This window comes from Xenopus laevis, chromosome 6L (assembly GCF_017654675.1).
Source record: "Xenopus laevis strain J_2021 chromosome 6L, Xenopus_laevis_v10.1, whole genome shotgun sequence".
In the NCBI taxonomy this organism is placed as follows: domain Eukaryota; kingdom Metazoa; phylum Chordata; class Amphibia; order Anura; family Pipidae; genus Xenopus; species Xenopus laevis.
In genome coordinates this window covers 9,770,601-9,784,505 of record NC_054381.1, presented here as the reverse complement: position 1 = coordinate 9,784,505, position 13,905 = coordinate 9,770,601, and the positions used below count along the sequence as shown (strand labels likewise).

The 13,905-nt window shown below is 35.3% G+C and overlaps 1 protein-coding gene across 4 annotated transcripts in view; it reads left to right on the top strand.

Moving 5' to 3' along the window:
* Window positions 1-13,905, top strand: part of adcyap1r1.L (adenylate cyclase activating polypeptide 1 (pituitary) receptor type I L homeolog) — a 126,365-nt gene that overhangs the window by 58,285 nt on the left and 54,175 nt on the right. For all 4 annotated transcript variants that reach the window (XM_041565755.1, XM_041565756.1, XM_041565758.1 and 1 more), the window contains exon 3: window positions 2,549-2,651. In XM_041565755.1, the coding sequence (XP_041421689.1) occupies window positions 2,549-2,651 (103 nt within the window). The remainder of the gene's footprint in view (window positions 1-2,548; window positions 2,652-13,905) is intronic.

The window sequence follows — 13,905 nt, the reverse complement described above, 5'->3', positions numbered from 1 at the left end:
ACACAAAAAAAGCTGGAAATTCAAATTATTTTCATTTGAAAATTCACCTCGACCTTTGATAAATCTGCCCCTTAATGTATGCAGCACCATACAGCACAGCAAGAAATTATGGGTCATGAGTCAATCCGACCTGAGATATTCCATTAAACAGATCTATCAATAATAATAGACAAAGAGGTGACAACTGGCAGTTCTTTAACCAGGTTATCTTATCTGTGTAATAAGAGACATTTTAAGCTCAAAAGATCTCAATGAATCAGCGGCTCCTTTCACAAATGTATATGATTTTGTCTTGTCAGAAATTAATAAAGAAATGACTAAATCACTTTAAAAAGGATATCACATTAGATTGTTCTTTCATTGCTGCTAAGTGCCTGAAAAATGACGGTAATTTAGAACACTCCATGCAATATTAAAGGATAAAGCTCAAAGTCGTTTCAAATCATGGCAATGGAAGTGAAGTGCATGACACATTTTGACACTGCGCATTTGTGATGCAAACACATACACAAAACAATAGAAAGCAGAAACATAATTCCACAACGCAATCAATAAAACATAAACTATTAGTAATTAGGGTTTAAAGGAGAAGGAAAGCTATGGAGGCATTTTAATGCCAATAGATTAGCTGCAATAGTGCAAGCTAGAATGTTTTACCATACCTGAGTAAAAAGCTCTAGAAGCTCTCTCTGTTTGTTTAGGATAGCAGCAGCCATATTAGCTTGGTGTGACATCACTTCCTGCCTGAGTCTCTCCCTGCTCACTTATAGCTCTGGGCTCAGATTACAGCAGAGAAGGGGATGGGAGAGGAGCAAACTGAGCATGCTCACGCCCGGGGCAAGGAGGTTTAAGCTTAAAACAGGAAGTCTGATACAGTAGCCCATGAGTACAGAATAGAAGGAAAGAAATGCTGTGTTTCTTTCGAGAAAGGACTCAAAGCAGCATTACTTTGAGGGTTTACTGGTAAATTTAAGTGGACCTTTCTGATAAGGCTTACTTAGTCTTAACCTTTCCTTCTCCTTTAATGTGCTCTTTTCTAAAAACTCTTAAAGGGGCACGGATATGTTTCCAGTTACATGTCAGCATCACTTGCTGATACAAATCTAACAAATTGCCTCGCTGTAGACCAATTTTACTTACCTGCATAAGGCTCTGACAACTCTTCAGTAATGGCTGCTACAACAGTGACGTGCTCGAGGGTGGAGCAAAGCAAACAACATGGTGTAAATAATACCTCCTCCCTTTCTGGCCTTCACTCCACCCCAAAGCTCTCCATCACTACTACAGCAGCCATGGCTGAAGAGGTGTGACTGAAATAGGTTCTTCTCCCCATATTGAAACATTCCTGGAAAATTGAGACTCTCTGTTTGTAATATGCCTTCAGCAGTTATTATTGGAGAAGACCAGAGGTCTGTAGTGGTATTGCAGCCCACAATTGTACTATAATTGTACCCTCAAACTTTGTAAGGCACAATGTCCCTGGCCAAGGCTTGCTTAATTCTCCCTTGTTAGCAACCCTTACAAACCAACTGAAAACTTATCAACAGTCTTGTAAACACTTTCATCTTGGTTTTTGTCAAATATAAATATTGTACACAACTGCTAAATTTATTTTATTAACATCGGCATTCCAGAAACAATCAGAATAATCAAATAATCTACTATTAATTTCAAGGTCTTCACTGCTTAAATTACCCCAGACAGGGAAGCATATATCAGAATTTGGATTTGTAAATTCTCAAGCTTTTTTTCAATTAATCTTGAATGTTTACTAAAAAACTTGAACCTTGAAAACCCCTTGGCTCGTATATGTGAAAACATGCAGTGCAATCACATTCTACTCATCATTTTCTTTGACTCTACCAACTTTAGAAAAACTTGGAAAACTTGATTGCTTGAACTTTGCTAGGACAACTACCGTTGACCTCTACATGAATTGGGCACTTTTTAGATGGTGAATTTAGCATTCAATTTTGTTCGCAATGTTGGGGCTTAATAAATGCTGAACATTTGAGTTTTGAAAAACATAAATTGCAGTAAAAACCAGAATTCAAATGTTAATACTGTAAATGGACCCCTTGGAAGCACTTTTTTGTTAAAAAAAAAACCTTGAATCTTGAATACGCCATTGATTAAAACGTAAACAAAAACTTGAATGCAACAAAATCACAAATTGTCAAAGAGTTTACAGACTTTCAAATTTTTTTGAAAAACTAGAATTGAAAATTCAAAGTTTTTCCTAGGACAACTTCAACTCACTTTTACATAAACTCACCAGCTTTTAGATGCTGAATTTAGATGCTTTTAGATGCTGTATGTTTGCACTCCAAATTTTTAATATTTTTTTTGCTCTTAATAAATCGCTAATTTGAGTTTCTGAAACCCTAATTCGAGTTTGTGATGTTTACTCAAATTGCCGAAAAACAAATACAACACTGATATATTTGCCCCTTAATATTGGAATATGTTGTTTAATAAACTCCGTGATTATAAAGTGGTCAGGTAGTTCAACATGGAGACTCCTCCTCAATGCCTCTTTGTTTTACAGGTTGCGTCAATGCATCCTTACTGCATAATTAAGAAAGAGGAAGAAGCCTGTTTAGAAAAAATTCAAAGATTTGAAATCGAAATGTGGAACGACACACAGCTTGGTGAGTAGCTCTGTTCCCAGACAAAAGGAAATTCTACTGCTTCAAGTGTAAGTTTGATATTTTCTTGCATTTGTACAGATAAAGCAAAAAAGGATTTCATGTTTTTTCATTGACGACAATTTGTGCCACTTTTGCACTTGACGGGCAAAACAGTTAATTTCCAAATCAAATAAAAGCTAGCCCATTATAAATAACTGACTTTATGGGCTCCATGGGAGGAAATTTTGACAGACTGCCTTTTGATCCCATTAGAAACCAAGTAGTAGATGTCAAACCAGGTCTGTAGATTCCTTGTGTCAGTGTCTGTGTAAAGTTATTTGTCAACTGGGTAGTGACTGGGGTTGGACCTCTCTCTACTGAGATCCACTCAGTGGATTAACAGGGAGTTGTGATATGTGCTCCAAGACAAAGATTTGTTTCTTACTATACATCAATCAAGGGTCATAGTAGCATTAGACATCAAGAGAATATGAAGCAAGCTAGCACAAACCTTAAAGATGGTTACTCTCAACTTTTTATTCTGGCTATATACAAATCCAATGTGGAACACAATTTATACCCATTACAAACATCATTCCAAACCCATATTAGTTTGATGAGTGATGTTCATTTTGGTCCCATAGACCATCCAACTGCCTACCAACTAATGCATGGTCTCCATCAAGCAGCACATTTCACTACAAGTCAATTCACTTTTAGACACTGGCCATGTTGACTTTTCTGTGAATGCTGATGAATTTGAGCATTCAGCCTCCAAGAAACAATACTTTTACTTTTTCAAGAAAATGTTCATTCCCCAGCGATATAGCAGCAAAATCAGCATCATTAATCATAAAGTTCTGAATTTAGCTTTATTGTGTTGAGATGCTCATGCCTTGTCGTAACCCATGTACTAAGCACTGCTCAGTGACAGCCTTAGAAACATACGGATATTATATGTGCCACTGGGGAAGCATTAAGGAGTGACAACTTTTCATCAGCATCTTTCTAAATTATGAATGTTTTTACATGCGCATCAACCTCATCCTCATAGTAGACCAGAGGGATATTATCTTACAAATAACTGCTGGCATTTAATAATTTCTTATCAGTGATGAACAAAATTTTTTGCCAAGTTTAGGAGCAAAAATTACATAATTTTTTTTTTCTTATCCGTAGATTTGAATGCATTTTGTTGAATTTTCACTATTTCTTATCAATCTTCTTATTAACATTAAAAGGCAGGAGCTGAGGGAATAGAAATTCAGTGTGGATTCTGACACCTACATTTCTAAAATGTATTTAACATTCATTGAGTTGTTTTTCTATAAAGTATGTACATTTAGGTGGCCAAAAAACCCCACATGCAGCAAATAGTATAGTTTCCTGTTTGACAATGGTGTCTGATTCTGTAATATTCTTAAAGGGATATTGTCATGGGAAAAAATTTTTTTTCAAAATGAATCAGTTAATAGTGCTGCTCCAGCAGAATTCTGCACTGAAATCCATTTCTCAAAAGAGCAAACAGATTTTTTTATATTCAATTTTGAAAGCTGACATGGGGCTAGATATTTTGTCACTTTCCCAGCTGCCCCAAGTCATGTGACTTGTGCTCTGATAAACTTCAATCACTCTTTACTGCTGTACTGCAAGTTGGAGTGATATCACCCCCCCTCCCTTCCCCCCCCCCCCAGCAGCCAAACAACAGAACAATGGGAAGGTAACCAGATAACAGCTCCCTAACACAAGATAACAGCTGCCTGGTAGATCTAAGAACAACACTCAATAGTAAAAACCCATGTCTCACTGAGACACATTCAGCTACATTGAGAAGGAAAAACAGCAGCCTGCCAGAAAGCATTTCTCTCCTAAAGTGCAGGCACAAGTCACATGACCAGGGGCAGCTGGGAAATTGACAAAATGTCTAGCCCCATGTCAGATTTCAAAATTGAATATAATAAAATCTGTTTGCTCTTTTGAGAAACTATTGAGTAGAACTATTAACTGATTCTTAACTGATTTTTTTTTTCCCATGACAGTATCCCTTTAAAGATGGAAAATTAAATGCATTTAGCATTATGCAGGTAGTGGTTTTCAGTAATATTTTTTTATGAAAAACCAGAATGAAATTAAAAAAAATCTAGCAATTTCTGAATGAGAAAAATGTGATTGAGTTTCCTTAAGACTCGATTTGCATTATTTTTTTTCAAAGCTCAAACAAACTTTTCCAGTCATTTCCCTCATTTTCTGTTACTGACTATGATGGATGAAACCATTTGTGTATTTCAGAGGATCATAAAGAAATCTTTGGCAGAGATATAGATTCTGTACACAGAGCTCCAGTTTTAATAACATAAAACATACGTTTCAGAATAAATTTGTTTAAAAAACAAGAGATACATAATTTGGAATTTTCTCAGTGAGAAATGATTTCTTGTCTACTCTCCAACTTTATTTTTAAGATACAGTATATTGATAATGTGAGTTTCCTATTGACTCAATTTACATTAAATTTTCACAAATAATTTCTCCCAATTAAGATGAATTTGGAGCAGGTTCACCTGCCTAGAACTACAGTAGAACACTTTGCAGTGGACAAAAAAATCATTGGGAAAGTGATGAAATTTTTGATAAGCTGAATATATCATGAATCCATAATTTTTTCATACATTCTTTTCATAAAAATAATGGAAACTGAAAATTGCTAAATTGAACTGGAAAAACTGGTTTGTCATTAGGGATGGGCGTATTTGACCCGTTTGTTGCCGAAGCCCATTAAAGTCTATTGGCATCAAAAAAATGTTGTTGCGCGACAAATTCTTTTTGACGCACAACGCCATACAAGTCTATGGGCATCATTTCCACGGTGAAACAAGGCGAAAAAATTCGCCCATCCCTATTTATCATTGAAATTGCTTAATACCAGTGTCAAGGACTCCAAAACCACCTGGGATGATAATAAACAAAATGGCTTCTGGTGTCAGACGTATGAATGGAGCGAGTAGCACTTCACTCTGAAACAAGCTATTGTATGTTTTTCCTTTTAGCTAAATCTTTAGGATACCAATTTTGCATTAATTTTCTATAATATGGGAACATAGGTTCAGCTCATATATGTTGTACATTTATTTTAAATATGAACGCTAACCATAGTGTAACCACCTTAGAGCATTCACTTGGTTAAATTAAACATGACTGTAAGGGGCCATTTATTAAACCTCGACTTTTTCTAGTTGAGGTTATTAAGGGGAAAACTCCAAATTTTCTTGGAAAAAAAACTAAATTTTTTTATAGATTTATCATACCCCAAAGCTGTTAAAATGCAAAAATACGCCATCTTTAACCTGTTGAGGTCATGTAGAAGTCAGTGGCAGAGGTCCCAGAAGTTGTTACTTGACATCGTGATCTGCACCGGATAATCTGATAAAGTCAGGGTTTTTTGTCCAATAATCTGAACAAATCTAGTTTTAGGGGCATCAATCATACAATACAAATTGATGCTTGATTTTGTCACTCCAATTTTTTTCAAGAAAAATTATTGATAAATGAGTTCAATTCATGGAAGTGGGTTTGGTCAACTTTGTTTCCATAAAAAAACTGAGATGAATTTGCATTTTAGTAAATCAGTCCCCATTTGTGTATTTTGCTTTGTAACACTACATACTCCCAGATTGTTACAACCTCTGTCCCAACTAAATGGCAAAAATACTTTTCAGCATTGCGTTTGCATTGTGTGTATCTTTTTTCTGTTACGGATTTTATTGCATTAAACCATTTGAGAGTTCCATAGGATCCAGAAGAAATCTTTGGCAGAGACACAGAGTTCAGTTCCTAATAACAACACAAATATATATTCTAGAATTACTTTGATTAATAAAAAAAACAAAATAAATCATTTGGAAATGCCCTTTACCTTGTATTAACCTAATGTGATACTTCTCCTTAAACATGACAAATGTTTTCTCACTGGGAACCTATTCTTTGTCGGCTTTGCAAATCCACTTTTGTTTTTTGGATAATCAACAAAGCAAGCAAATGGAATTTTGGAAGACTCCAATGGAAAATGTTTTTTTTTTTTACAGTGAATCTTTGGTGGAAGTAATGTTTTTCATCTCCCATAATACTCGTGACTAATAAACCAAAACACATTAGCCGTTCTCCCTGTGTTTTTTTCTCTGCATTTTTTCCAGCACAAACAAACAAAATGCACGGAGAAACATAAAGTATGGGGGAAATTCTAATAATTCCATTGGTGTTTTTTTTATAGCATGATAGAACCCATTTATTTAACCTCAAATTTTTTTAAGGGGAAAACTCAAAGTTTTATAGGAAAAAAAAACCTAAATTTTTTATTTTATTTATTTTTTATTTATTATACCCCAAAGCTGCTAAAAATCCAAATCTGAAAATACTCCATCTCAAACCTGTCGAGATCATGTAGAAGTCAATGGCAGCTGTCCCTGAAATTGTTTGTTGACGTGATTTGCGCTGGATAATCCGATAAAGTCATAGGAGTGAATGGGTGCTCTTTCTTGCATTCTTTTTCTCGCAAATATTTGTGAAATTTTACACTTGAATTTTGGCATGAATCTGTCTCAGGCATAAAAAATGATCATCCCTAGTCATGAAGGCAGCGATAACAGGTACAGTCCTCCAGCTGGTGGAACATCCATATCTTTACTGAATATTTCTCGTAAAATGAAATTATCTATTAATACGGAGGGGCGAATTTGACCCGTTTCGTTTCGCCAAAAATTCACCCATCCCTATCTATTAACTCTGTGTATAAATACATCTGTTTTCTATTTAATCACCTATTGTACCTTGAGTACACCCATGCTAGTTATACACGTCTCCACCCTGTGGTTTCTCTTCCAATCATGTCTGTTATTTTATTACAATATTAACAATCCATTTAATAAGAAAAAAGCCGCAGCCAATTATTCCCAGTGATACCGTGAGAACAGGAATCTATAAATATTAAAAGCAAGAGCCCATTGATGGCTTTTTAGCAAATTCCTATCAGCAGAAATAAATCTATCTGTGATTACGCCCTATGCCATTGCTCAAATACACCTGTAATTTGGAAGAAAACAGTCACAAATTACCTGCACGGATCATTAGACTCTCAGCATTAATGTGTTGTCTATAAACAGCCGCAACAGGAGGAGAGGAGACTTAACAATTGTTTTTAGATACACGTGAAAATGAAGTGATGCCTGACCCCAGGATATCAGTCCAATCTATTTCATTACTCATTAGGGCTCCAGAGTTTCATCAGATAAAGGAAGGACAAGGTTACGTGTTAATTTAAGGAGAACAATAGGTATTTATGAGCTAGTATAACTCAGCAAGTTGATATTGAATGGAATCAGCATCAGAACTCATATCTATCTATCTATCTATCTATCTATCTATCTATATATATATATATATATATATATATATATATATATATATATATATATATATATATATATATATAGCAGTAAGGCACAATTAGATGTAGGGGGAAGAAAAGTTGGGTGACTACCCTAAGCCTCAACCATGGAGAGGAGGATAAGCTTTATATTGGGACAGAGACAAGGGAAAAGTATTGCAAAGTTACAGGATCTGTTATCCAGAATGCTTGAGTGCTGGAGTTTTCCAGTTAAGGGATCTTTCTGTAATTTGGATCTCTATACCTTAAAGGGATGGTTCACATTTATGTTAATTTTAAAAGGTTATAGAATGGACAATTCTAAGCAACTTTTCAATTAACGCATTTTTTCTTTTTCACAGTTTTTGAATCATTTGCCTTTTTATTTTGCCCCTTTCCAGCTTTCAAATGAGGTCCACTGGCCCTATCTAAAAAAAACAAATGCTCTGTAAGTCTACAAATGTATTGTTATTGCTAATTTTAATTAATTTTTATTTGGGGCCTCTCCTATTCATATTCTAGCATCTTTTTTTGCTGAAATTGCAAACCAGAGAACTGCAGAATAAAAAGTGAAATAATTAAAAAAAAAAACAATTGCAAATAAAAGGACCAAAAAGAGCAAGAAATGCAAGCAAAGGCTTTCTAAAAATTGAAGGTATTCAAATGCCTCAGACCAGAGAGACCCATCAGTTAATACCCCATATCAGTTCTTATATTGCCTGGTCTAGAATAGGAAATCCTGAAAGCTCAGGCAATGATAAATCTCAATATGTATCAAGTTTATCCAACTAACCCATTGGCCAGTAGGATCCGTAGGATCTTGGAATCTTGGATCTTGGAATCGTTATTTAACCTACAGGATTTCCAGATGGAACTTTGCTTCATCTGACTTCTTTTCTGAAAATCAGCTTATGAGTAGTGATGGGTGAATTTGTCCTGTTTCACTGAAAAATTCACAAATTTACCACAAAATTCGAGAAACAGCGAAAAAAGCATTGAAGTCAATAGCCGTCAAAATTATTTTGACGCTCGTCAATTTCGGTGCCATGCATTGAAGTCAATGGGGGTCTGAATAATTTTGACATGCAACAAATTTTTATGCGCGCAACTATTCTGATGCACCCTCACATTTTTTTGATGCAGCAGATTTTTTGCCGGAAATTCGCAGTGAATTCGTGCCTGGCAAATTTATTCGCCCATCACTTCTTATGAAGGACCAGCAAGGGCATTGTCTGTAGTCATTAAGATGGGGCTGATTTATCAAAGGTCGAGCTATTTTTTGTATATTTCGACTAGGGAATAGTCCAAATTCGATTCAAATTTGAAAAGAAAATGTCCTGTCTCTTAAAAAATTTGACTTTGACCATTCACCATCTAAAACCTGCCGAATTGCTGTTTTAGCCTATGGGGGACCTCCTAGAACCCATTTGGAGTCAATTGGTGGACTTTGAAAAAAGTTTTTTTGGGAAAAACTTCCCAAATCAAATCAAAATCAAATTCGATCGAATTGATTCAAATACAGACCTATTTGATCGAGAACGGACCTCTTTGACCAAAAAAAAACTTTGACTTCATTTTAGTTGGTCTTTTGGAATTCGAATTTCAAAGTTTTTACAATTCGAAATTCAACTCTTGATAAATATGCCCGTAAAGAGTAAGATCAGTCAAAAGTCAATATAGCAAGAAGCAATGGAGAACTTGAGGTTTTATATAGCCTAAACACAGGGGAAGATAACATAGATATACCCTTCTAATGGGCACAGTTCAGTAAGAAAGTTCTAAGGATTAGTGCCCCTTTCATATGATCTCATTATATCCAAGAATTTGGAGAAATCATAACACTGGAAGACAATGAAAAAATTATATATATATTTATATATATATATATATATATATATATATATATATATATATATATATATATATATATATATATATATATATATATATATATATATAGCCTTCAAAATTGACCAGCACTGCAAAAGTTCTTTTGATCAAACAATTTTATTGAAACATTACTCGTGTACCCAACGTTTCGTCCTACATTGGGGCCTTTTATCCTTGATAAATAGAATTGTTAATATTCTATTCGAGTTTTTTTAAGAACTCGAATTTGACTATTTGACACCATAAAGCTGCCGAAGTGTTGTTTTAGCCTATGGAAGTCGTCCTGGGATCAATTTGGAGTTGTTTGCAGCCTTCCTGACATTCGAGTTTTTTTCAGAGAAAAAATTTGATCCTATTCTTCTTTTTTTTTAATAAATTGCAAATGGCCAAATCATGGGAGTTCATGGGAGTTTGAAATTTGATCTTTGATAAATCTGCCGCATAAAAACAAAATAAGCCACCTATAACCCTTCAAAATGTAAAGGATATGGATATCCAAATTAACTGGTAGTGCCAAAATATTTGGCACCATCCCAACTAGGTTTGACCTGGACAGTTTATGTCATAGCTTTGTGCCACCATATTACATTACTTCCCAAGTTAGACTTTCACACGCACAGTAACATAAAGTCAAAAACAAAATTTTTGCTCTACTGCTCATATAAAAGTCTAGGACTGGGAAGGAAAGATTGAGGCTTGGAACTGCAATAAAAACTTCTCCAGGCCAGTGAATTTTTTTCCATAAAAGCATTACCCAACCTGAGGAACAAACCAAGCATTATGGCTCCCCCATATGTGAATTTGGATTTCCTTGTCCTTTAATGTAATTAAACTCTTTTTATGTGGCAGACAGAATAGGCTTTAAAGGCACATCCAGCTATACACTGGTGAAACAATTCTTGGTTTCCATTCTAGTGAATAGTATTCCTCTGTACCATGTTGCACTGTGTTAATGTCTAAAGCCTCCTACATATGTATATACAGTACAGTATGTATTGAATATGAGTACATTTAAAAAAAAAATTCTTCTACAGCTGCTTCTTTCTACATTAGTTGGATTCTTAGACTGAAGTCCCCGGCTCCTTGATGCACCATTAATGTGACCAGAGATTGAAGCCAACAAATAGCTGCTTTGATTTCCAATTCATCGGCTGAATTCTGAGGCCGTGCTTCTATTAATTGCTCAGCTGGAGCTAAACACTATCAGCCTCCAGTTTCCATTCAGCGCAGTCAAGTATTTTTCTTCAAAGAATGTTTGATGAGCGGCAACATATCTCTTCTGCGCTCTTCCATTCCAAGCCGCTCACTGACTGACTAAAGTAGGAAAATGCCGAGCGGCCACAGGCTCCATTCACTCTTCCTTTAAGATACTAACCTGCCAGACAGAGTCCCTGTTAGAACCAAACTTCAAGAAGAATTGACCCAGAACTTATTTTTCTTTGTTATCTGTTATTTTAACATAAAACTGTGACTCGGTACAGTAACTCGCAGGCAGAACTTGCTGAGACTGTGCATCTCAAATACATTTCTCTCTAGAATTGAGGCAGAAGGTTGGATTATGGGAGTTATTTACTAAACTCCGAATGCAATAATCACGAACAATTGAGATAAATTTTTCGGAATATATTAAACCCTGAGGATGGAAAAGTCCGAATAAGAAAATCCGGCATCTCAGACCTGTCGAGGTTGTATATAAGTCAATAGCAGAAGTCCCAATGATTTTTTGATGTGTGCTGGGTTTTCGTGCAATACCCCTAAATGTCCCTGAGGCCAACATCCATGAACCACTGTTTAATAGCACAGATACAGCCTTATTATTATTATGACATTATAAGGGTTCAGAGCCACATATCCAAACTTGTAGCCTGTTTCAACCTCCCTTAGGTCTTATCAATGCAAGATATTGGAACATGGCTTCTATTGGGGAAGGACTTATGGAGCAATGGAACCATCACATTTAGGGTGAGAAGGACTAAAAGGAGCTGAAGAGCCCTTCATACTGTTCTACAATGATGTTCATCCACTGTTTGGTTGCTAGGGTGAAAGAGAAACCTTTGGTGTTTATGTTATTATGATATTATAAGGGTTTTGTTGTGATTGACACTACACATGTGTGGGTATACTCTGACTACATATATACCCACTTTTCTTTCTCATTTTCCTTAAAGCAGGTTTTTTGGACCCAAACCTGAAAATGTCACACCTTCTAATATGGTGGTACCTTGAATGGCCAATAGCGAACATGAAATAATATTTAATATTACCTGTCTATAATATAGGCTAAATGTAAGGCAAAAAGAGGGCTCCATGTATGTTTGATTGGAATAAATCCAGTCAGGTCTGTGGCACCATAGAACTATTTATAGAAACTTGGGGGGCCTTATTTATCAAAGTCTGAATTTATCTGAGTATTTTAATCCAAAAAGTCTGACCAACTAGAATCCATGATTGGACCTTATTTATTTTAAAAAAAAGCTCAATTAAATCGGATCGGGGACAAACCCAGAAGAATCAAGCGAAATTCCGAATTCTGCATTTTTTTTCCTGAATCAATAGAATTTTTCAGATTTTTGCCCAAAAAGCCCAAAATAGTCAGATTTTCAGGCTAATTCCAGCGTAGACCACAGAATTTCCAAATAGGACAGGGACCACGTTGACCTATATACAACCTCGGTAAGTCTGAGATGCCGGATTTTCAGATTCGGACTTTTTGCAGCCTCGGGGTACAATAAATATCGAAAAATTCAGAGGTTTTTTTTCCACTGTAAATTCTGAATTTATAGTAAAATGTTTTGAGTTTTTGGCATTCAGACTTTAATAAATAACCCCCTGGGAGTGCTTTGTTTATTTGGAAAGATCATGGAACTATAGGATACCCGGTTTATTATAGTAATGTTTCTGCTGTGCCACTGGTGCCACTATTGTTCCCGTTGTAGTTCCCCACTAAATTCTATTTGAATATGAAGAAAATAAACTTGAGGGAAAACACAGTAACATGTAGGCGGAAGCCTCTGTCAGTGTCAGGAAAGACAATCCATCAGGCAAATGTATTTCAGGAAGGATCTAAATATAGGAGACATCTTTCAATGCAAAATTCAACATTTAACACAAACCCTGCCATCCATCTATCATGAAAATGTCAACATCGGTGTAAATACACGGCAACTATGAAAAAGAATTTATCTTCCTGCACAAGTAGAGAAGCAAGGAAACTTGTCATTTTAATGGATCCCGTCAAGTGACTGAATTAATAACCAAGCCCGGGAGCGAAAGACTTGAGCTGGACTAAACCCCAGATATATATATATATATATATATATATATATATATAGATATTTGCTTTTAGGATTTACACTTCAGTTCCCTTCAGGCTCACAAAACTCAATGTCTGTTTTTAATTTGATCAAATCAGCACAGCAAATGTGTTTTTAAGCCCAGAAATGGGGAGAAAGTAGGAATAACCGCTGTAGCAAGTGAGATTGAAATGCAGATTGAACCTTCCAAAAGTCTGCTTGGGAGGGCTCATGAGCTACAAAGTGTATATATTTATATCTATCTATATATATATATATATATATATATATATATATATATATATATATATATATATATATATATATATATATATATATATATATAGAATTGTTTGAATATAGGAATGCACACTGGGATTTAAGTAAAATCTTCTTTATTTATTCCAACATTTAAAAGAAACAGGTCAACGTTTCGGTCCCCTGCTTGGACCTTTATCAAGACTTGTTAAAGGTCCAAGCAGGGGACCGAAACGTTGACCTGTTTCTTTTAAATGTTGAAATAAATAAAGAAGATTTTACTTAAATCCCAGTGTGCATTCCTATATTCAAACAATTCTATACAACTGGCGAGGAATAGCACCTGGGTCTGATGGATATTCGCATGGGAGTGCTTAAACCTAATGAATTTGTATATATATATATATTGATGGGC